The sequence below is a fragment of the Oryza glaberrima genome, chromosome 1 (genome assembly GCF_000147395.1).
Source record: "Oryza glaberrima chromosome 1, OglaRS2, whole genome shotgun sequence".
NCBI lineage: Eukaryota > Viridiplantae > Streptophyta > Magnoliopsida > Poales > Poaceae > Oryza > Oryza glaberrima.
This window is the reverse complement of record NC_068326.1, coordinates 5,613,464-5,636,774: the sequence shown is the minus strand read 5'-3', so window position 1 is coordinate 5,636,774 and position 23,311 is coordinate 5,613,464. Positions and strand designations below refer to the sequence as shown.

At 42.7% G+C, this 23,311-nt stretch overlaps 4 protein-coding genes across 5 annotated transcripts; 1 reads left to right on the top strand and 3 right to left on the bottom strand.

Moving 5' to 3' along the window:
* Positions 1-6,043: 6,043 nt before the first annotated feature.
* LOC127773440 (signaling peptide TAXIMIN 1) lies at positions 6,044-7,021 on the bottom strand. Its single transcript, XM_052299499.1, has 2 exons — positions 6,671-7,021; positions 6,044-6,552 (listed from the first exon to the last, which is right to left on the bottom strand). The coding sequence occupies exons 1-2, from the start codon at positions 6,778-6,780 to the stop codon at positions 6,429-6,431; spliced, it is 234 nt and encodes a 77-aa protein (XP_052155459.1). The 5' UTR covers positions 6,781-7,021; the 3' UTR covers positions 6,044-6,428.
* A 1,646-nt stretch (positions 7,022-8,667) lies between these two features.
* Positions 8,668-11,819, bottom strand: LOC127773430 (uncharacterized). Its single transcript, XM_052299492.1, has 8 exons — positions 11,324-11,819; positions 10,964-11,205; positions 10,728-10,824; positions 10,410-10,593; positions 10,255-10,336; positions 9,930-9,975; positions 9,766-9,858; positions 8,668-8,958 (listed from the first exon to the last, which is right to left on the bottom strand). Exons 1-7 carry the CDS (start codon positions 11,717-11,719, stop codon positions 9,796-9,798), a joined length of 1,110 nt encoding a protein of 369 aa, XP_052155452.1. The 5' UTR covers positions 11,720-11,819; the 3' UTR covers positions 8,668-8,958; positions 9,766-9,795.
* A 359-nt stretch (positions 11,820-12,178) lies between these two features.
* Positions 12,179-18,443, bottom strand: LOC127773416 (transcription factor GTE3, chloroplastic-like). Of its 2 annotated transcripts, none has more exons than XM_052299478.1 (5): positions 17,065-18,443; positions 16,924-16,981; positions 16,678-16,800; positions 16,477-16,561; positions 12,179-12,682 (listed from the first exon to the last, which is right to left on the bottom strand). In XM_052299478.1, exons 1-4 carry the CDS (start codon positions 18,337-18,339, stop codon positions 16,491-16,493), a joined length of 1,527 nt encoding a protein of 508 aa, XP_052155438.1. In that variant the 5' UTR covers positions 18,340-18,443; the 3' UTR covers positions 12,179-12,682; positions 16,477-16,490. The 2 variants fall into 2 exon arrangements, with proteins under 2 accessions (XP_052155438.1, XP_052155444.1); XM_052299484.1 differs by having other exon boundaries at positions 16,477-16,552.
* Positions 18,444-20,728: 2,285 nt separating this feature from the next.
* Positions 20,729-22,916, top strand: LOC127767329 (GDSL esterase/lipase At5g45920-like). Its single transcript, XM_052292632.1, has 5 exons — positions 20,729-20,952; positions 21,035-21,256; positions 21,359-21,426; positions 21,943-22,110; positions 22,548-22,916. Exons 1-5 carry the CDS (start codon positions 20,854-20,856, stop codon positions 22,705-22,707), a joined length of 717 nt encoding a protein of 238 aa, XP_052148592.1. The 5' UTR covers positions 20,729-20,853; the 3' UTR covers positions 22,708-22,916.
* The last annotated feature ends 395 nt before the right edge of the window (positions 22,917-23,311 follow it).

Here is a 23,311-nt window from a genome sequence, read left to right as displayed (position 1 = left end):
GTCCCACGAATGTCATTTCATCCAAAGAAAATAACCATTAAAAGGTAAGGAATGGAGAAAGGTAAGTGCTAATTGATCCCTTAATTAGGACTGTATTATGGATGGGTCATTGTTTCACTGTTGACTACTGATTGCTTAGTTGATGAGTCTGCATAATTAGCAGTACATGTGAGCAGTGAGCAAATTGGTAGCCGCCTGTCGGTGCCCCTGCAAGGTTTAAGGTTTTGATTCTTATTGACGAGGATTTGATTAAAGTTGATGTTTCGGGCTCGGATTAAGGGCTTTTAAACGGTATGCCTTTTGAAAAAGTTTTCTATATAGAAATTTCTTAGAATATTTTCTAAAATCTATTTGTACTAAGTTGTTAATATTTAATTTGTTCGTTTTGTACCCTTTTATAAAGTTGGAATAATCTATCACCCATCATCGACCATCTAAAACGAACGAGCCTACGTTCTGATCGCTACCTATGGTTGCTATCCAAACAACAGTGGTATATGTGTTGATCCATGGTTTGAACAAAGTATAAATATGGTCACAAATCTCACTACATAGTTGTATGCATCGGCATAGTAGAAACACAAAATAGCTCATGTCACTCTCTCTTGTGAGCAAATGCATATATGAGAATGAGACCAATTAACATGACTGCGAAATCACCACCATATCATGCTACCATGCTGGCCTTAGGTGAGACTGTTCTTTCTTTTATATATTGACATCCATGTCGTCTCACAAATATGCATATGCATCCGAAGCTTTGCATTGTCGCACGATCTTGATGCCCTTGGAAACTTGCGATTCTTTGTCAGTGCAAGTCCACATCGATCATCTTGTTAATTAATTAATTTTCTCTGATAAACCTGCAGTTAGCCGGTGTCAGTCAGACTGTCACTAGCTAGTGTCACCATGCGCATAGTGGTGAACTGGCCATTGCATGTTCTCGGATGGATATATAGTTTGCCGACGTAGCAGCGATTAGCAAACACGTAGTAGTAAATAGCATCAATCAATCAGTCACAATTTTGAGCAATCAAAGTATCAAACGCCTGATCTATAATGGAGAAAACGGTATGGTCTTGTTTTGTATATGCAGGGTCCAATTTGCATTGGTTTGGCGACTAAAAAGATCAAAGTGACAAGTTATAACGATAAGATGGTACTACAAGAAATAGTTGATAGTTGTTGTTGATCAAAGCCACACTAATGGTGTGGGGCACTACTAGTCTCTCCAACTTTTAATTCTGAGGTTTTTTAGCCTTAGAGTACAGGAATTTAAGATATTCTGTATGGAATCTGAGGAATTTATTGTGTTTTAGACAGTGCAAGTGACAACCGGAGAATGTGGATCCGGTTCGGTGTTTCGCCATTAAGGTTGTTCATCAAGATAGCTTGTTTTATCCCCTTTATGATTTAAGCCGTCCTTAATTAATCTTCTTGTGATTAACCATCTTTTATCTGAACAACGATAGAGAAACGAAAATCCAAAGCATGTCAGTCAGGGGAAGGAACTCGCCACCTACCATATTGACCCATCACACTGGCACACTACTAGAAGGAATATAGATAGTCAGTTACCAACAAAACAAGTTTTTCTCCCCTAAATTCTGCTAAACAGCCATTGTTTAGTATAGTCGATCCGTACCCTATCTCAAATTAATGGAGCTAACAATCTAGTCATATTTCACTACTGAAACCCCACTGCAATCCTGATTGCTTTCATCATATTTATAATTCAGAATGTGTTGATTAGTCGCTTTAAGCACTGGCATCATAACAAAGGAATTAAAATTGGATGCCACTCACAATACGTGCTCTCGTAATTCCTTGAATGTGCGACTCAGTAATTTTCATAATTAGTACCCTGTCAATCGAGCGCGCTAGCGCGCTTTTGAAAGTATGCAAGCATGCAACTGTAAGGAAAAGATATCCTTAATAGCTAAGCTTCAAATATTTTTTTTCTTCCAAATTACGTATCCGATCTATAATCCAATTATATAATTGTGTTCGTTGTAATTAAATCTTTATAACAAATCCTTAATATTCTGATGAAAAGAAAATAATGTTGTAAATTACTTTATATATGAAAACTACTTTTACCATACATGTAAATTACTTTAAAATTTGTGGTAGCACTATTCCAAGCGCTAGAGCGCGGAATATTGTTCCTAGCACCGCACATCACGCCCAGAGTCCGCAAAAACTTGTGTTCGGTTGCCCACGTTCGATCTGTGTAGATTAGTTCTATTTGAATTCGGGGTAAATCAATTACAGATCCGTAAATCGGTGGTCGGTTGAAAATAATCGTTGTAATTGGTTTATCTCTGTTTCCAATCGAAGTAGTTACGATATGATGTGCAACAAACTGAGACCAAATCTTGTAGCAATCGAATTACTGTCGATGTAAATGAAAATTGATGGTGCATGTGCCTGTAGTAATTGGATTAACAACAACCATGCTTGGTGAAATCTTGTGGTAATCAAGTTACTGTCGACATAAATGAAAATTGATGGTGCTTGTAGTAGTTGGATTATGAACAATATTGGTTGATCAAAACTTGTAGTATTCGTATTATTGTCGATGTAAATGAAAATTGATGATGCATTAACTTGTAGTAATTGCATTATTGCCAGCCTTGATTGATGATTTCTTATAATGAGTGCATCAAGCAAGAAAAAAAAGGAAAAATAAATAAGGAGGGAGTTACTGGGGCCTAATTAGTTTACCCCCAAATAATGCGTGAATAAATTTTTTACTTATACATTGAATCACTCCATCCTAAATCACGGGACAAAAAATAAAGATTTTACATGCACATCATAGTAAAAGCACAAGAATAAAAATTTTACACACAAACACAGCAATACACGCCATCGCCAGTTCCTCGTGACGGCTGAATGGAGTTTCTGTCCTGCTAGAGAGAGCAAGAAGACAAAGCGGCAGAGATGCAGGCTGGAGCCGAGGCAGCACCAAGTCTGGCCGCTGCGATCTAGGTAGGAGCCGGATCTGGCGACAGAGCCAAAGATGGAGGTCGTCATTGCTGTTGTCACCGCCTCACTGTCATAAACTAGGTAACGACAGAGGTGATGGAACAAATCACAGTTTCTTGCCGATGTTACCAAATCAATTGACCATCACAAACAGGATCTCCGCCATGCAAGGGAGAATAGAGAAGCACGCCAAGATGAGTGCTCAACCCAATCGAAGTCAGACTGCATAGAATCAAGAATGATAAAGAATTTAATTAATCATAGATTGTATACAATTCTTGCAAGAAATCAAGAATCTCATTAGGAATTGCTGAGAGAACTCACCGTCCCCACGACGTTCACCTCATTCGCCATGGGCCAGACGTCTCTTCAGCATCGATCTGAAACGGATGTTGCGGCAGCGAGGCCTGAAGCAGTGCCTTCGCCTCAAGCGTCGCCGGCCACCGCTCGCCGGCCACCGCCATGGTATCGTCGTCCTCCTCCTCCATGGTGCGTTGCCGATCTATGGGCTGGAATGGTGGATCGATTCATATCCCAAAAAAAAAGGAAAAAATGAAGTGGGGGCGAGAGTGGTTGGTTGGGTACGGGAAAAATAGAATATATACCAGAAGTAGAGAAGTTACTCTGATAATGGTGGGAGCACGATGCGGGATGTGGGATGGGATCGAAAGGGAAGTTGTTTTTATTATCAAAGTAAATCGTTTACTCCGATAACGGTAGGAGTGGAATGACAGGACGTGGAGTGGGATCGTAACCAGAGAAGTTGTTTTTATCGAAGTAAATCGTTTACTCTGATAACGGTGGGAGCGGGATGATGGAAAGTGGGGTGAGGTGGGCCTGGCTGATACACGTTTGGCGCTTGGAATATAGGAGCGCGCAGCACTCCCAATAGTAGTTCTATTAAATTTGACTAATTTACTTCTTAGATATTTGCGAAAGTAAATTTAATAGATTCTAAAAGTAACTTACACAAATCATAATTACTTCTAATGTTTATTCTTAAAAAAGCAGTATCGGTATTTCTAGATGGTTAATTCTATTTTTTTCCAGAGAGTTACATTTAGAGTACCATGAAAAGGTATTTCTATTACTTCAGAATTACTCGTAATACCGTGAAATTACTTCCCTCTAGTAGTGTATTTACTACTGTAATTATTTTATTAGAGTTATTTTCCCTTGTTGTATAGTTACTTCTAATATCGTCAAGGTTACTTATATTCTGTTAGAGTTACTTCCTATATGATGCCGCCACCCCGTTCCGCTACAGCTCCGCCTGTCCCTCTGCTCCACCCCGCCACTCCACCTACTCCTTTGCTCCACTCGACATGCTTCGCCCCACCTAGGGGTGGGCAGAAAAAAACCAAACCGAACTAACCGAGACCGAAAATTTCGGTCACAAATTCGGTCCTCAGTTGCAACTAACCGAATTTTACATGGTCTTTTCGGTCATCTCCTTCGGTTAACTGAAATAACCGAACTGACCGAATTAATGTAAAAGCCCAATACAGCCTAATAGCCCATTAAAGAAAACCCTAACTTTCCATACCCTGTCCCCACCTCTCCTTCCCACTCCACCGATCCTCCCCACATGCGCCGCACTTTCCTAGCGCTCGCATGTGTCTCCGCTTTCTCCTCCTCCGCTCCTCGCACCACGCCTCTCCGCCATCTCGCACACGCGGCGCCGCTACTGCCTTCTCCTCCTCACGCCGTGTCGCCGCCCTCTCCCCCACGGCGCAGCGCCCGCTCCCCACTTCCGCTCTTTCGCCAATTTCTTTGCGGCGTCCGCCCCCAATCACAGAACCACTTCGCCTTCCCTCTCCTACTCACCTCTCTGCCCTCCCAAGCGACCTGAGGGCCTCAATGACGGAGGAGGCTGATGGGAGATGTAGCCAGCGGGAGTAGCGACGAGGAAGAGATGGATGGATCTCGACCTTCTGGCCGGATTTGATTTGCTTGATTTGATTTTTTTTCCATGAATATGCTCTACTTGCTGCTTGTTGCATCATCATATTTTAGTCCTTCATCCGATTTGCTTTTTCATCAATCTTGTAAGAGTACTTAAATTTTTTTGTGCTGAGTTCGGTCTACGACCGAGATCGAACCGAATTAACCGAAGACCGAAGTACTCGGTCTTAAGTTTTCTCGAAGACCGATCGGTCTTATGATCCTAAAGACCGAATTTTCAAAAAAACCGAAGAACCGAACCAAATTTTTCGGTTAGACAGAATGCCCATCCCTAGCCCCACCGGCCTGCTCCAGTCGCTGCTCGCTGTTTGGCTACGCCGGCCGCTACGCCCCGCCCGTCGCCCGCTCCAGGGGAGAGAGAAGAATAGACTAGTGAGGCTGACATGTGGGGCTACATGGGCCCCACCATTTTTATTACTTGTGTGCAGCTGACATGTGGGTTCTATGGGTTTTATTATTTTTCTAGATCAATTGCCACGTACACGCTACATCAATGCCACATAAGATGAAGACCTAGTCAAAGAAGCCATGCCACGTCAAAATTGAGGGACCTAAAATGAACTTATTCCCCCTAAAAACAGGGCATTCTCTCCCAGAGGCCAGAGGCCAGATCGATCGTTCCATCCAGCCATCGAGCCCAATCATGCCTAAAGCCCATCTTGGGAGAAAAATCACCACATTGGACCCGGTTAAGCCCATCATGAGCCCATGTGTGATATCATAAATTTGGCCCATGTTGGCTATATCTGTTGAGTCTATTACATTGGAACTCTGAAACACCAATTTGAATGCAACAGAGCAACTGGAAAGATCAGATCAAATTCTTCCGAAGTACTCCCTCCGTTTCGTATCATAAGTTATTTTTTATTCTTTTTCCTAATCAAACTTCTTTAAGTTTGATAGAAATATTTAGCACAATCTCTAACACCAAATTAGTTTTATTAAATGCAACGTTGAATATATTTTGATAACATTTTGTTTTGTATTGAAAGTGTGGCTATATTTTTTAAAAAAAACTTTAATTGTAACTGAAAAAATTTCAAAGCAACTTATAACACGGAAGCGACAACTTCCGACGTCTGCACCGAATGTTGTAGGCAACTGCCAACCAGGATGATCCAATTAAGTTGTCCCAATCAACATCAACATCACAGAAGACACACCAGGCATCGGCATTCCACAAGCACTAATCCAGAAATCATCATGTCACACACACAGCGAAACAGACACCGAAACAGACGAAGCAACAACTCTTCAATGTCTATGGGATGGGCATGCAATTAATCGCTGACAATCTCTCCACAAATTCAGAACCAACCAACGAGTAGAGATAATCGATCTATCCATAAGGAATCATGCACAAAAACATTTTCCTACCAACTGGAATTCTGTCACGACACTAAATCAACCAAACGGAGATAGTAGTGTATATATGTAGCAGCAGCAAGATCTGATGATGATCTGAGATCAGATCAGCAGGGTATCTTGGAGGTGAACCAGGTCATGACATGGAGCGGCGCCTTGACGAGCTCCACCGCCACCTCCAGCAGCACGGTCACGCACAGGCAGCACGGGCAGATGCACGAGATCGGCAGCCTGCACCACACGTACATTGGGTTAATAATGAATTCATCTCATCTCATCTCGACCGATCCAATCCAGGATTAATCTCGAAACGGGAGAGAGAGAGAGAGAGACGGGGAGTTGTACGTACCCGACGATCCAGATGATGGCGCCAATGAAGGAGACGACGACGGCGAGGAGCGCGAAGGGGAGGCCGAGCAGCCACCCGATCGGCCGGCAGTCGCCACCGCAGCAGCACATCCCGTTGTCTTCTTACTTCAATTCACTGCTGCTGCTACTTCAATTCCCTTTGCCCCGTTTGCTTTGGCGCGTGGAAACCGAAGCGGAATCCCAGGGGATATATGAAGCCGACGACGACGACGACGACGAAAACCACCACGCTGTCTCGGCGTCTCGAGGAGTCGCTTTCCGGCAGAGAGAGAGAAGTCGACGCCTCTCGTCTCGTCAGACCCACCCTTCTGCCGCCGCCAAGTGTAGAACGGTTGTTGGAGACTTGGGGCCGGGGTTGAGATAATCCGCCAGGGGCAGATCCGAGCCGTTGCTAGGGCCAAACGGGCGGTCGTGGGAGTTGCCGTGCGACGCCGCCAGTGTTTGACCGGTGCGACGCCGCCAGTGTTTGACGGCCGTATATGTATATCTGCGCGGACGCGTGGCGGCGCGGTGGCGTTAGGCTGGCCCCGCACCGAACGAGTTGGAATGGGGAGGCGAAGGATCGGTTGAGCCACCGGCCCCCACACGTACTCAGGGGCTGTTTGGTTGCTACCCTGAGCAAAACTAGCCTGGCCTGGATCTAGCCTGAGTTCGATTACCTCCTGTTTGGTTGCCACCCTGAGTCTGTTTTCCTCTTGCCTGGCCTGAGCAAACACGTAATGTCATTAGCCTGAGCCAGGCGACCAAAATCGGTCGCCTGAGCTCCAGGCGCAGTATCGCTAAGAAAAAGCGGGCGGCGGCGTCGCGCGAAGACCCCCACCGCCGCCGCTTTTGCCTCCGACGCCGGCGTGTGAGTCATCACCAACATGCTAAACCCACCGCTACGTAAAGCATCTCGCCCCCTGCCGCTGGGCTAAGCCCTCGATGCTGTCGTCTCAAAGGATTTCACGCACGAAGCAGTCCGGCCGCCTTGCTAGATCTGCAGCCTCGAGAAGATGCCACCATGGCTGCTAGCATTTGATTCGTTGATAGTAAGTGCTCTGCGTGTGTCTGAGAGAAATATCATTGATTGAATCGCTTTACATGGCTAGGAGAAATCATGGAATATTTAATTTGGTGCATGCTTGGATTTGGGGATTTCTTTCTTACTTCTCTTTCCTTTTTTTCCCCATTTTTTCCCCCATGGATTTCAGTTGTCTTCTATGATTTGTGTCTGCAATTAGCATCTACACTAATCATCTCAATTTCTCAAGCCCAACCATATTGGCTCTAACATCAGTATTAGCAGTAATAATCTCAAGCCCAACATCAGTTTTTCCTCTCAGGCAGGAGTGGCAAACCAAACAAGGAAAGCATCAGGCGGCCTAGCCAGGCAAGCTTCATGAGCATCTCGGATGCCTCTCAGGCATACAAATTTCTCAGGCTTGGTGCTCAGGGTAGCAACCAAACAGACCCTCAGTGTTCGTCGCGTATTTGCGGACTCATTGTTTTGCTTATTCGCAGAACAAACGAAATGGTATATTTATAAATAAAAAGTAATTTATGAATAAAACTTTTATATATGTATTCTTAGCGATCTAAAAGCAAAGGCTAAAAAACTTTGATAAAATAACCTTAAAATCGGCTCCAAATTTAAAATTAAAAATTCAAATTTTAGCTGGTAAATATAAACATAAGCGAAAAGATGAGACTCTTGAATTTGCCGAGCAAACGTACACTGGTTAGCAACTGCTCTTTCCGTCACAATATAAATGTTATATCTACAGTAGGTTATATTTATATTGAGATGGAAGAAGTACTACCTGAATCCAAACTCTATGATTGATCTCTTCCGTTTTTGATAACTTCTCTATGACAATACGCAATCGGAGCAGGAGAGAAGTTTTGGATTATGGATAGTACTGGAATGCGGTGATTAGGATGGAAGAAGCATTCTGGACGATACAGGATCAGACATCTGGGCACGATTACTCCTCCTGGAAGTAAAAACCAGCCGTCACGGCCGATAGTGACGCTCGTTGTCGTTGGCAGGTGCATTACATAGGCTGAAATGTTTGGTACCCCATTACATATTAGTCTTGATGATTCAATATACTTTTGCAGGTTGGCACCGTTTTTTACTTGACGCTCTTAGCATCTCCCTCGGAGAAACTTTCCCGCCTCCCAGCGGCAAAGCCTCAACGCTCGAGCTGATTCATGTTGGCTGGAGTACTGTTTTGGTTGTCCCAATGGTTGGCGCTTCACTTATCGTGCAGCAATTTGGCAAAGCTGATATTCAAGAAATAGGTGTTAACGATGTTATTGATCAACGATATGAACTCAGAACGGAAACTGATGTTCAGCAACAAAAATATTTGCAAGCCTCCGCTGATAAATTTTTAATGCAACCTGGTTTTATCATTCCATGAAGTCATCCTGACAGCAGAAACACGTTTATACTTTAATATAACAAAGGGAATCAGATGCGTTATGCAATACTTCAGATTTAAATGAACAAATTTAACACGAGCCGAACAAACCATAATTGGCCAATGCTGACGACAACTTCAGTTTCGGGTATTTCTTTAGAAGAAAACGTACTACTACTTTGAAGTTGGTTTGTGGCACATCGCAAGTCCTTTTTGCCCTCCAAATTTGGGTACTATGGTAGTAACAAAGAAGCATTCGGTACATTTTAGACCTTGGAATTTTCAAGGATTTTTATGAGGTTATGACTATGGCCCAATGCAAGGCTGCCTAATAGACTTGCTGTGTCGTGGCATGTGGGCAGCCGGCAAGTGGGACCCAACTGTCAACAAGAATTTGATTGGGATTTGGCATATACAGTTTACACTTAGAATAAGTTGTTTGGGATTATGTTGTTAACAGGAGTTATGTTGGCACTCATGTTGAACATTTGTTTTCTTTCTACAAATTGTATAATAGAAAAAAAACTGATGTGCAAAAAATAAACAAGAGGTTGCCGAATTAACTATGTATAGTTGCAGGAATGACTAGGTGTAGGCAATTGTGATTGTTGCTGTGAAAAATAAACCAATGAAAGGAGATTCAGTTACTAAATTGTTAGTAAAGTACCTCCAATTCTCTCTTTTCTTCAGGTGAGATCTAGCCATTCAAGCTTGAATTCTCCTTTTCCATCTCAACTATACAAGCTAATCTATCATGCACCTGTGACAGGTACGCGGTAAGAGGTCCATCGAAAACATTAGTATGCGATAAGCATAAAATTAGTCTCTCACCTCCGAAAGTTTACTTGGCGTTTCATGTTTGAACTTCTCTTGATACCTGCATAACATAAAAAAGTAACATCTTATTCATGTAGCATCAAAATATTCTTAGACTAGTAGTCATGTAGCTACAAAGTATTCTTCATTTGTCATTGTAATGTCATTAGAAAGCATTTACGTTTTCTCGACTTCTGAATGCAGAGACTAGTTTAAGTCATTCAAGTAATATCTTACTAGAATTTGTACGGATTCATGTAGTTAATCTATTACAAACCAGACACTGAAATAGAAAATCAGGCCTCAATAAGTCAATATCGCAGCTGCATTACAACTTTACCATTCTCGGGGTATACCAGCTTCATCACGAGCTGGGTAGTTAAATGGACCCTTCAGCACCACATCATGCTCCTTTATTAAGTCTGCAATGTTAAAGATTCCATGAACCAACATTTTCATAATTGAATTTAATGGGTCATAAGGAGACAAACTAACCTCTAAAAGTTGCATCTGGGACACGACCCATCATTTGGCATACTTTTAGGAACCAATGCAGACCTACAGAAACATGAGCAAGCTCTTCCTGTGCTACTTTAGTCACGATATCTGCAGATCTATGATCCCCGAAACCAAGTAACTTTTGGACAAGCCTTGGTCCAGCATCGAGGCCTCGAGCTTCCTATTAAAGTTCTAATAATCAACAATTTCATCAATTGCAACAAGGCAAAGCTCTTCAGCAAGTACCCTACCTGAAGCCTACTATCTCGAAATGAAATAGGTATTTTACAGAAGAAATAGGTAATGATCTGGAACCTGAACTAGCGGTATCACTGCCAATCGTGCAGAAACGTCATTTGAGGATTTCGCACACTCCCTCCACAGAAGATTGTGAACAGGCATATCACCATAGCTGTACCAAAGGAAAAAATAACAATTATAATTGACAACAATATGTTGTGTTTTATCTAAATAAATTTCTTCAAGTAAATAGAAATATTCATACGATTAACTGAATAAGTAATCCACGCCACATTAGCTGTGCTGCTCACCTGAACCCAAGCTCAGCAAGACGCTGAGAATACCATCGAAAATGCCGGCTTTCGTCATCAGCCACACGCGCAAAATCCACGAAGAAGCCATCTCCCAGCGTGTCCCGGAGCGGCGAGAATCGCACGACCGTGTCCCAGGCAAGGTCGATCGCATTGAGCTCGACGTGCGCCAACATGTGGAGCATGTACGCGTTGAGAGGCACCCCCATCTGCTTGTGCGTGGTGATCTCCTTCTGTGTCACCTACGGCAAACAAGAGCATCAGCAACAGGAGAGCGGCCCTGAACCCGCTCGATGAAATGCCTCAACGAACAAGCGAGAGTAAGGTAAACGAGGAGGTTGGGGAGCAAAGCATATCTACCACGATGGGCTTGTCAGGCCTGGCGGGGTGGTCAGGGGCTTCGGCCATGCCGACGGGGAGCCCGGCGACCAACCGGGAGAAGGCGGCGTGCGTGAGCCGCGCCTTGGCGAGGGGGTCGGCAGTGGACAGCACGAGCGCGCCCATCTCGGCCAGCGACGAGCCGGCGCTGGCTTCCTCCGAGCCGGACTCGTCGGCGGCGTCCGGGGAGGCGCAGGGCCCGTGCGGGCCCCACGTGCGGAGGTCGCTGGGCGGGGCACGGCGCCAGGCGTGGAGCCCTGGCCATGGGAGCGGCGAGGCGGCGGTGGAGGCGGAAGCCGCGGTGGCGAAGAGACGGCGCGGCGTGGGGCCACGCGGGAGTGGGAACGAGAGCGGCGGCAGCCGCCGGAGCGGGAGCATATCTCGCCGGAGTGGCAGACGCGTGAGGTGGGGAGGTTTATGGCTGAGACCTGCGATAACGGTCAATCCGCCGTCAATGGCATCGTCCAGGACGGCAGATTTGTTTGTACTACTTCGTACTTTGTGTGGTCGTCATTGGCTGTGCTTTAAAAGTTTCAAGCACATTACGATATATAACAAATTGAAATTTGAACAGTTTCGAATGAGATTAGGCAAATTTCTGTTATTCATTTTGGTGACAATCTGGAACCTGAAGGCCAGCTGTAGAGTATATCCATCATCCATGGAGAGAGCAGTTCCATCGTTTACAGCTGATTATAACACTCAACGTTTATTAGGAAAAAAAAGTACTTCATCTAAAATCATGCTAAAACTTTTATATATATGTTCTTAATGAAATGAAAACTAATGCTAGAAATAAACTACAATGAAAAAACATAAAAAATCAACTCTAAAATCAAACGGAAAGGACAGGGGCTATCTATCATCATTAAGACGAAGTTCCAGAGCAAACGTGACTGTGCAGAAATCTTACAACAAGCAGAGCAAGATCATTTTATCCGTGGTAATCCAACACAGCTGAAATTACCCAACTACTATAGCAATTTTACAATATTACAACAGGGTGGGGCCTCCAGGTTCCTGGTCTGGTCTTCACCGGTTGTCTTGCTTCCCCCAATGTGCAGGTTTCTTCTATCCAATGTTAGATAATTTCCAGCTCAATGATTAGGGTAAACGCAGCACTCTACAATAAGTACATAACTGCAAACAATGGTACAGACGCATGAAATGCATGTGCATTTTATGGCACCCACTATGAGTCTAAAACAGACAGCGAGATGGACACAAAAGCATTGGTTTGGTTAGACTTCCTACATAGCCAAAATTTACAAGACAGCATTGAATCTCGCTGACGATATCATGCCAGAATTGTCGGTGAACTTTCCAGCTTGACATCAAGATCTGCAGATAAGAAAGTAGATGTATTAACCATATTATCGAATTGGCTAACTCCTTCAATAAACATATTTTTTCCAGGAAGTTCTACTTCTAAAATAAAATCATGAGTAAGATTCATCTTTTTGACTCTACAAGATATTTAGTCATATTCAACCTTCTGTTTTCATGTCCCGTGAAGACCATGATAGCAATTCATCTGCTCGCAACTAATATCATACCGCCAATCTTGTGAAGACTGTGCTAGCAATTCATCTGCTAGATTGCTACTCAAAGCTAAATACATTTCAGAAGCAACTAATATCACACCGCCAATTAATGTCCTACCCTTTTTCATTAATAAATGCATTACAAAAATTTCATATGCTGTGGTCAGATTTTTTTTTTTTCTTTAATGACTGGAATATATAGTAGAGATGCCAATCGCCAAGCATGTTCCTAGTGGAATAAATCCATGGACACATTCAATTCCCAACGGTGTCTCATCAAGTACAAATGACACATTTGGAGGGCATGAATTTCAAATCGCTTCATACAAAAACAGTTTAATTCCTATAAGAGTCATGGAAAAATATCCTATATTCCAAACTGGGACAAGAAATTCACGTAATACAGCATATTTTCAGTTTTGCGGCACAGTAAAGGTTGTTTGGTTCCCGGTCAGAACCCAGTATGTTTGGAGTACTGATATAGTTGTTACTTTCCTCCATCCCATAATATATGGGATCCAAATTCTGTCCCACAACAAGGGATTTAGAGTAATACTAGCCCCATCATATTACCCTCAACTACCCTTTCATCCCTAACTACATAATGAATCGTGCGTATAACATAAAGATTACTACTCTAGGCTTACAAACTTATCTGACATTGCAAAGAGTTGCCCCATAACTTATCTCTCAATAAATCCTTGATTCCCCGTCCTGCACCTCAGCACACTAAACATAGTTATTTTCCTCTTTTTTTTTAAGGGAGAATGTCCATAAAGGAGAAGGGCATAAGAGAGCATAGAGTTGTGAGCTATTTGTTTTTTCTTGAAGGGTTACTATTGGAATACAGGTAGATGTCCGAATGATAACTTTTTGTTTTACCAGATGTAAAAACTTTAGATTGGATACAGAGGACTTTAAGACTGGAAATATACCCCCATTAATGAGGTTTCCCAGGCAATTTGAATGTACATACATCAGCACAACCGAGACACTGGGATAGCATAGGCCAACAGCTTGAAGGGTTGCTGATTGAGGCATTCAGTTCCTCTCAGCACATGACGACATTTCTTGAGGCCTGGAAGTTTAGTCACCAGGGATATTGAACAAATCAAGCCATACTTGGTACGTGGAAACATATAGCGAATGATCCCTTGGTAATTAGAACAAGTTCTCACGCTATAAAACAGATGCGAGAGACTGAGAGGTAATCTCAGAAAATCATGGTTTAAATTTGTTTAATATATATTCAGTTCAAAGAAAAACAGTTTCTGTAATTCCATTGCATTTTTGCAATGCAAAAACACATCGCTGGTGTATTTAAAGATCATCAATTTGGTTGGCACAATGCTACATGAGACGCATTATGCAAGACAAGAGTATCAGCTCACAGCTAACAGAGCAATATCCACAATCCCAGACTATATGTAACAAAAGAAAGGAGGAATGATAATCTGGGAAGATGTCTACCAGAATCTCCAACTTTTGGAAATTGGAATAAAACCAACATAAACACCTGCATTATGCAAATTATATGAAAGCTTGTCAACCTTTTCCAAAATTATTTATGGAATGCTTCTATTTCTATACAAGCTTTTATTTTATTTTATTTTTACCAGTGAGTACCATATACTGGGAAATTATTATCACGGATAATTCTAGGATCACAGTGCTAGAAGCTTCCGCAACTTTAAATCATCTGCCTCATTGCATGGCAACTCCATCAGACACTACTCAGCCAACAGCTATCCATGTCCAGTAGATTGACAGAATGATAGGTAATGGTTAACTTGTGATCATATCTTCTAACAGCCTTTAAGTTGGACACTGTTTGATGGGGTCACTGTCAAATCTCCAAGAAGGTCTAGCTTACATTATAACTGTGTGCAAACAACAGCACAAAATCACATTTGCATTCCTACTAGCATGTCACAATAATAATGCATTGCAATGCTAATGTCAAACAGAACATCCAAGACCCAATCACACAACTATCCATGGACATCAGATCATCAAACTTTGCTGATTTGTTCTTATACTTATCCGAAGGATTGAGGTTATCAATTTATAATATTAGTAGCTGAGTAGTAAAATATGATACAGTAGATCTATTCTGGCTTGAACGTGTTAGCTGCTAATTTATTAGCACAAGTACTATCCTTTGTAATGTTTCAAAAAAAAAAAAAAAAACTATCCTTCATAAGATTGTCAGGTAGATGCTTTAAGAGTTACAACACTAAAGCTTTGTACAAAAGCAAAGGTAGAACACAAATAGGATATCATATTACCCCCTCCATCCCAGGAGACACAAATCCGGTGGGAGGATGCAGCCCAGGAAGGTGATGTGGTCCTATGTGGGGCCCAAGGAGGAGACAGGGGTATTTTGGGCATTATAGCACTAAAATCTCTAAAGATAGATATATTTTGGGACGAATTTGAATGCTAAAGGTAGCTATATTTTGGGACGGAGGGAGTAGCTTACAATACTGCTAGCTAAGAGTTGTAAAATACAATAACACAATAGAACTATTTAGTTTGCACATGTAGCTGCTCATTAATCAGTAAATTACAGTCCTTTATGCATGAAGTAAGAATTAAGATGCTTGTGAGTTGTACATACAGGCTGGGAAAAAATAAAACAGACTGAACCAAACCGCACCAAACTGTCAGTTATTCTTACTTTTGTTTCCAGTTTCTAGTTTGATTATTTTTTGTTATTCAGTTTTCAGCATGGTTTTTGATCCTGGAAACCACAGAAACCGCATAAAACAAACTCAAGGCCACCTCAGTATTATGTACTTTCAGCACCTCCACCCATCTCATCTCAGCCCAACTGCAAAGGCCAAGGCTAACTCAGCGCGTCGGCCAGGTGCCCAGGCCCAATTGGCCCTGATTGCCATTGCCAAAACCCTAGCAATTCCAGCCTCCAACCCCCAGTGCAACAGTATGCTTCTGCTCCACCAACTGGGGACTCAACAAGCGGCGGAAAGAAGCCCATAACACAGATACTACATGGCTCCAACAGGCCCACAGTACTATTTGTGTTCTTGATTGTGTTGCTTGGTTGACATTTGATCTTCGATTCGGCTATTAATTACTGTTAATTGCTTTGCTTGTTTGCTTGATTTGACTCCCGATCCACGTATTAGTTGCTTAGTTGGTGTTCTTTGCACAATCAATGCCTTTTTTTTTTGTCTTGCATTCTTCTTGTTGCATACATGCATTATCAAAAATTGATAAATTATTGAAATGAAAATGTGTGATCCATTAAAAACAGGAACCAAATTGCTTCCGTATTCTCTGTGCAGTTTTTATTTTATTTTCTCTTACATTAATTTCAGGTGCCAATGTTGCAAAACTGATCTTAAAAAACCAAATAAACCGTACCAAAGCCATCCCCTAGTGACATGAAAGCTTTTACAGAAGTAATTAAGTTGCATGGGCTATATGTTCTCAATATCAATCCTTTGTTTTCTTTTTTGCAGCTTGAATATGTATATGCTCTCCTAAGACTTGAAGAATATACCAATTGAATAACTTGAATTTGGAAAAAAAAATGCAAGAGAATGATTGCCCACTAACTAAACATACCTGGCCTATAGATGTTACGTTCTGGGTGACTGTGCAGCATCAGAGCCATCTGCTGATGAACTATCTGTGTCTGTATCTGCATATGCTTCTCACGGTAAATTTCATATGTTATGCAGATGTATATGAAAATATCCTTTATAGAGTTAATTGCAAACAGATATGCTGCTAATATAAATTTCTGCAAAGGATGAGAGCATTTACCACTAGACGAAGAGCCTGAATCGCTACTAGAACTTCCAGAACTACTTGATCTACCCGCATTCTCCCCCTTCTGATCTTCCAAATGAACAGGTGATGATGAGCCTACATACCTCTCATTATCATCTGTAATTGAACAAACTTAGCTGTTATCCTTAAACTGGTAATAGAGCTAGGTCACAAACACAATTTTACATTTAGATTAATAATAACAATTATAAAACATGCTCCAAAAACACAGTCGCCTACCTGCTGTGTTTTCTTTAGGTGGTTCGATATCAATTGATTCTGGCTCAGGATTATGTAACTGCAGGGAAATAATAAGTACCATATTGTTAATATCACAGTATAATTAATTCACAACAATCACATCATCCCTAAGAAGCATACCGTCTCTTGTACTGGAGGCATCTGATCCTGCTCTACTTCATCCAACCTTGCATGCTCTGTCTTCTCTAGCTCTATATCATGATTCATCTCATCCTGCCCTGCCACGGGATTCTCAGCCTTCCGCTTGTTCTTGCTTATACTTTTTTTGTAGTTTGTAACAAACCTATCGAGCTCCCATAATGTCTCAACATCAAAGCTATCTATATCAACCTCAATCTCATCATCATGCTGGCTGAGTGACAAGTTTCTCTTCTTTATAATCTGCACAACATTGTCAAGTTTCTCTGGTGGCAACTCCTGGAGATTATTACTAAGCCGCTGCTTCTCCCAGAAGGTCATCTCCCTCTTATTAGGCTCCCTTGCCTTGGGCTTCTTTAAAACTGGGGGCCGACCAGTGTTCTGCTTTGGAGTGGCCTCCATCCCCGCAGCATGTACTGTTGAGTCCGACCTCTCTAACACCTTAGAATTATCTATCTCCTTCGGCTTCCTGGGTGCAGCCGATGATGGCGTTGGCGGCTGTGGTGACAGCTGTGCTACCTCGGCCTCAATTTCTGGCCACTTCTCCTCAAACATGTTCAACAGCTGCTCCGCCATGAAGTGCACATCCTGCCCTTTGGGGTTGTACCTCATGGCATTCTGAAAGGTAAGGCGCACGTCACCGGCGAACTCCCGCGGCGACTTGTAGTGCCCGGCGGCCAGCCGCGATTTGACAGTGCCGAGGTCCATGGGCTTGGTGATGATGGTGTGGTAGTCGTGGAGGCCAAGCGCGCTGGCGTCGACGGGCGTGTTGAACACCCAGCTGTGCTTGTGCTTCATCAGCCTAGCGAGCAGCGCGCCGCAGCTCTTGAACACGGGCGCGTAGAGCTTCCGCCGCGCCTCCGCGGAGAGGCCCGGGTTGGAGGAGGGGTTCCCCTTCTTCGACTTGTGCTTGGAGACCGGCGGGTGCGGGGGCAGCGGGGTGGAAGGGTCGGTGGCGGAGAGCGCGGAGGAAGGCGCGGGGGCCGGGAGGGAGCTGAGGCGCTTGCAAGTGGCGCGCACCTGCGCGAGCTCGGCGGTGAGCCGGCGGCGGAGCTCCCTGCGGGCGGCCGACGAGGACGACAGCGAGAAGGTGACGGTGCGGACGTGCGTCCCGTTGTGAGCATCGAAGGCCGCCGCGACACCCCCGCCGCCACCGCCCGCCGCCGCCGCCTTGGAGGAGTTGGGGCCGGAGGCGTGGGCGTGGGATTTGCGGGAGAACGCCTTGCTGGAGGGCGACGACGGCGGCCCTGAGGCCATAGGTGGCGGGTCAACGGCGGCGGCGAATCGGGAGAGGCGGCGGCGGATCGGGGGGAGGCGGCGATTTGGGGATTTCGGGGGAGGGGGAGGCGAGATGGGAAGGGGTTCGGTGGGGGGGGGGGGGGGGGGGGGGTGGGAGGTGGTGGGGCAGGGCAGGCAGCTGCTACTGTTCGTTTTTTTTTTTTTTTTGCCTTTTCCTTGTCTGAAACGTCTTCTTTACCATCCTTTTTCCCTGTGCTCTTTCCATTGATGGTAAAAACTTCTGTTCATCTACTGTTTCGGTTTGCACTGCGTTCTTGGAGCTTTGAGCAGTTTGGGTCAGGGGTGGACCGGGGAAGACAATGTGCTTTTCTAGGAGTACTTTGGAGGGGAGTTACTTGCCAATTGTTGAAATGCAAGGTCAACACTCAATAGTAAGCGAAAATTGGAACCATGCCATTATAATTTTACAAAATTTAAGATATGCCATCCTGACCCACATGTCATTGAGATACCGATGGCATATATCAAACTTTGTAAAATTATAATGGCATTACAATTTTTTACCCATAGTTTAAACCTTTAGTTTATAAGCATAGGTGAAATTCTGAATTTTTAAAAAGTCCCCTGAAATTGAGTTTTGGGTTTCAAAACATTTAAAAATTTGAATTTGGAAAAAAAAAGTTGATTTGGGGTATTCATCTTAGTTTATTTTCTAGTATTTATTTTTAAATCGCTACAAACAAGTATATAAAAATTTACCCATCAATTGATTTTTAATTGCTAATATCCGCTCAATTTAGAATAAGTATAAGCGAAATTGTGTGACATGTTGAATTGATGTATGGCTGTTTTAAATGTAATAACCACTGTCGTTTTAGGTTTTAATTTTTTTTATTCCACGAAAAGACACATGTACACACACCACTGCAATGTATGTAACACATTTGTTCTTAAAAAAAAGTGACGCATTCACATATGTAAATGCCCTCTTAACAAACATTTAAAGAGATAAAAAGAAAAGTCAATATACTAAGTTCACTGAGTTCCCATTAAAAAAAGTGTAATATTTGTTGGCATTAGAATTCAAGTCTCGGTAGAATGGTAGATATATATGTCATGCATCTGCAATTTTATCACCATCGTAAAATAGTGCTTTCGTGGGTTATGTATTATGTACTGGTATTGCAGAATTAATGTCCTATATTGTGTTTTGCTTATGACCAATCGTTATTTAATTTTGTCACCACAGTATGAAGGGATTAAGGGACATGACAAATATCCTTACTCAAGTCTATAGTTACAAAAAAATATCCTTGGTTTTTGGCAATTAATAGAAGAATTTTGTAAAATACACATGATTCGATAGGGTAAAACACGGGTAAGAAATATTTTGAAATGGGAACAGTATTTTTTATTTTAAAAATTAAGAAATAACATTTTCAAATCATATAATAGTTCAAATAATAGAACAAAAGGAGTTGTTTTTCTATTTTAAATCATTGCAATTTGAACTGAAATTATCAAACTCGCCACCTCTTGAGGTGTATCTATATGGCTTCATAACCTAGAAATACTTTCACTATCAATGACATTTGAAATCATTAGAAAGATGAAAATGATACACATGACCTTGTCTTGAGAAGTGGACACTTTCGTATTCTCAGAAACTTGTTACTTCCTTAGGACATAAACTTATGTTCTCCGACTACTTGTTCTTTTCGACGTGTAACATTGATCAAATATTTTATTAGAATAAGGTCATAAATAAGAAGTCTAAGATATCGTGAAAATATTTTACAGGAGAAATCTACAAATATCAATTTTATGTTATGAAGTTAAGTGTTTAAAAAAATTATTGATGGCCAAAAATTGATAGAATCTATTCCGAAGCGTCCAATGTTTATGACCGGAGTGGATAGATTTTACGAATTTATTCTAATATGAATTTATGGTTGAATACTTAACTTAAAAAACAAGGAACCTAAAAAAAAACTAGAAGAAACTAGTACTAACAAAGAAAACACTCTCAATTATAGGAAAACTAATTACTGACTACTTTCTCCATCCAAAAAACTCAATCTAGTCTAGCATATCATGGAACAATGAATCTAGATAAAACCTTACCTAGATTCGTCGGTTTGGATTTTTTTTATGGAAGGAGTCCATCAGGGAAATGATTTTCTTAAGACGGAGGGGGGATTTGGAGATTGCTTGATCCCCATCCGTGTGATTCAAACCGATCCCAATCACCAAACTGCGCCGCCGGCCGCCGGAATATGCTTGTCACTGTATAACAGCTCACCGCTCGTCACTGACAACGGCATCTTGGACTCCTTGGAGGCACGACAAATTTACAAGTCAGTTGCTGCCACTGTTCTCTATAAAATCGTAGTAGTATTAAAAACTCGCACGGAAGTGAAGTGAAGCGAGATGGGATCTTGAAGTTGAAGACAAGGCAGTTGTTCAGTCTCCTCTAGCACAGCACTAGCGAGTGACTGCCCCAGGCGGATATTCTGAATCCAAGGAGGAAAGATGAGGCCACGGCTGGTGCTCTTCGGCGACTCCATCACCGAGCTCTCCTTCGCCGACGGCGGCTGGGGCGCCGCCCTCGCCGACCACTTCGCCCGCAAGGTACGCCACCCTTCCCTCCTCCTCGCGATCCGGCCGCCGTCCCATCCCCGCGACACGCGTACGTCACCGTTTCTTTGGATAGGCCGACGTGGTGCTGCGCGGGTTCAGCGGCTACAACACGCGGTGGGCGCTGCGGGTGCTGGCGAGGGCGATGGAGGGCGCGGCCGCCGCCGCGGACCCGGCGGCCGTCACGGTGTTCTTCGGCGCCAACGACGCGTCGCTGCCGGAACGGAAGCAGGTGCACCAGCACGTGCCGCTCGACGAGTACCAGAGCAACCTCCGCGCCATCTGCGCCTACTTCAAGGTTCTGCTTGGATTGAAATTGATTGGTTTTCCCCCGGCTTGAACTGATTGATGCTTCTGCTTCGTCGTTGCTTAACTCTGGTTTGGTTTGGATCTTTCGCAGGAGCAATGGCCCTCCACTAAAATTATACTCATCACGCCTCCACCAATCTATGAACCGGCGAGAATCCGGTAAGGATGGAAGGAATAACCAGCAGATGGTTTTAATCGGTTTTATGTTGCTATATGGTATTCTTGTTGCATTTGCCTGTTAATGACATGATGGTGTATTTGCCATCCTCTGTTTATTTCATCCATGGCATTAATTCATGCTAATTGTCTTAGAACGACAACAAAGGAGTCAACCAGGAAATTAGTCCGATAAAAATTACTCTGTTCAAGAATTTAAAACCGAGTTCATAATGCACCAGCACAGTACAGGGTATGCTTATGTTTGATTTATGAACATGTATCCATAAGCAGATTTGACCAACATGTTGTCTGTATTTCTCATGTAAAAGTATGTGTATTCTAAATTATGGGATTATTTCATATTTGGTTTATCGGGTATATATCCAGTCACCACTTGGTGGCCCTTAGCTTGATCTGAAGATCCTTTTTTCAAGTTACAAATAAAACAGTGTGCTTTTTTTTTTTTTGTAAAGAGGATTTGCAAACTGTACTTATTGTCCCTGTCTTTCCTTGCAGGGACATGTATGGAGAAGATGACCCTTCAAAACTACCTGAAAGAACCAATGAAGCTGCTGGCACTTATGCACAGGCATGCCTGACAGTTGCTAAAGAATTGAACCATCCAGTCATAGACATCTGGACAAAGATGCAGCAATTTCCTGACTGGCAAACATCTGCATTATGGTATGGATCTATTTCAAGTGACCTTATACCTAAACTTGATGTATGGATGGGCTTAATAACTGTTAAGGGCTTCCATTTATGCTACCAGTAGCCTACTTTGCAGATTGCATAAACAATCTGATCAAACATAATGGTTCTGTACTTCTATTGAGAGTATAAAAGTTCTATAAAAAATGTAGATTCATGGTAAACTGTTCTGCCTAAAGATTCTTGCTGCTTACTAAGATAGGGAATCACCTTCCTGTTATCACTCTGTGTACCAGAACATAGTAGTATTTTGTTTTGAACTTGGGTATATATCTGTGTACATGTATTTCTTGCTGAGGAAATGCGTTATGCCGTGATGTAGCTGTGAATAAACAATTGTAGAGTTTACTGCTTAGAATGTTTTTTTTCCTGATGACAATCGCTATACAACTTTCTTTTATATCATGCAGTGATGGACTGCACTTCACCCCATTGGGAAACAAAATTTTGTTTGACTGTGTGCTGGAGACACTGGAAAGCATTGGTTTCAGCCAAGGGAGTCTTCAACCAGATCTTCCTCTCTTCCATGATATCGACCCAAAGGACCGTTTGAAAGCCTTTGAAATCTGAAGAAGGTCCCGGCCGGCATGGTTTGTTAAGGCACGGATACTCGTTGTAACAGGGACACCTTATGCCATCGTGTTGTGCCAGCTGTATGTGCTTGAATTTTCCATTATAAGATGGTTGAATTTCCATGTAGAACATAATAAATGGTTTGTATTTCCATGTAGAACATAATAAATAGTCATACAATTCCATGGTTCACATTTAAAAAGAAAGGGAAATTTATTTTGGATCTGCAAATATAGACGCTAAAAGAATTTCCCAGAAAAGAAAAGGAACATATTAAAGTTTTTTTCTTCTTTTTAAACAAATACGCACACGCCAGCCATGTTCATGCATCCCTGAACTTTTTCAACTTTCTGCAAACGATTGTTGATTATTCTGCAGAATATATATGCTGCGATAATGCGTGCGTAACATTTTCTACAAGAAACCAGACATTTGCAAAAAGACGTAGTAGGGAAATGCATCGACTTGGGCCTATGAGTGGAGGCCCATTACGCATGACTGATGACCCTACCTTAGAAAAAGTCCATTTTGACTTCCTCGTCTATTAGACGACATCTAATTTGCATCATCAGTTACAAAGGCTCTCGTAACTTTGAAAACT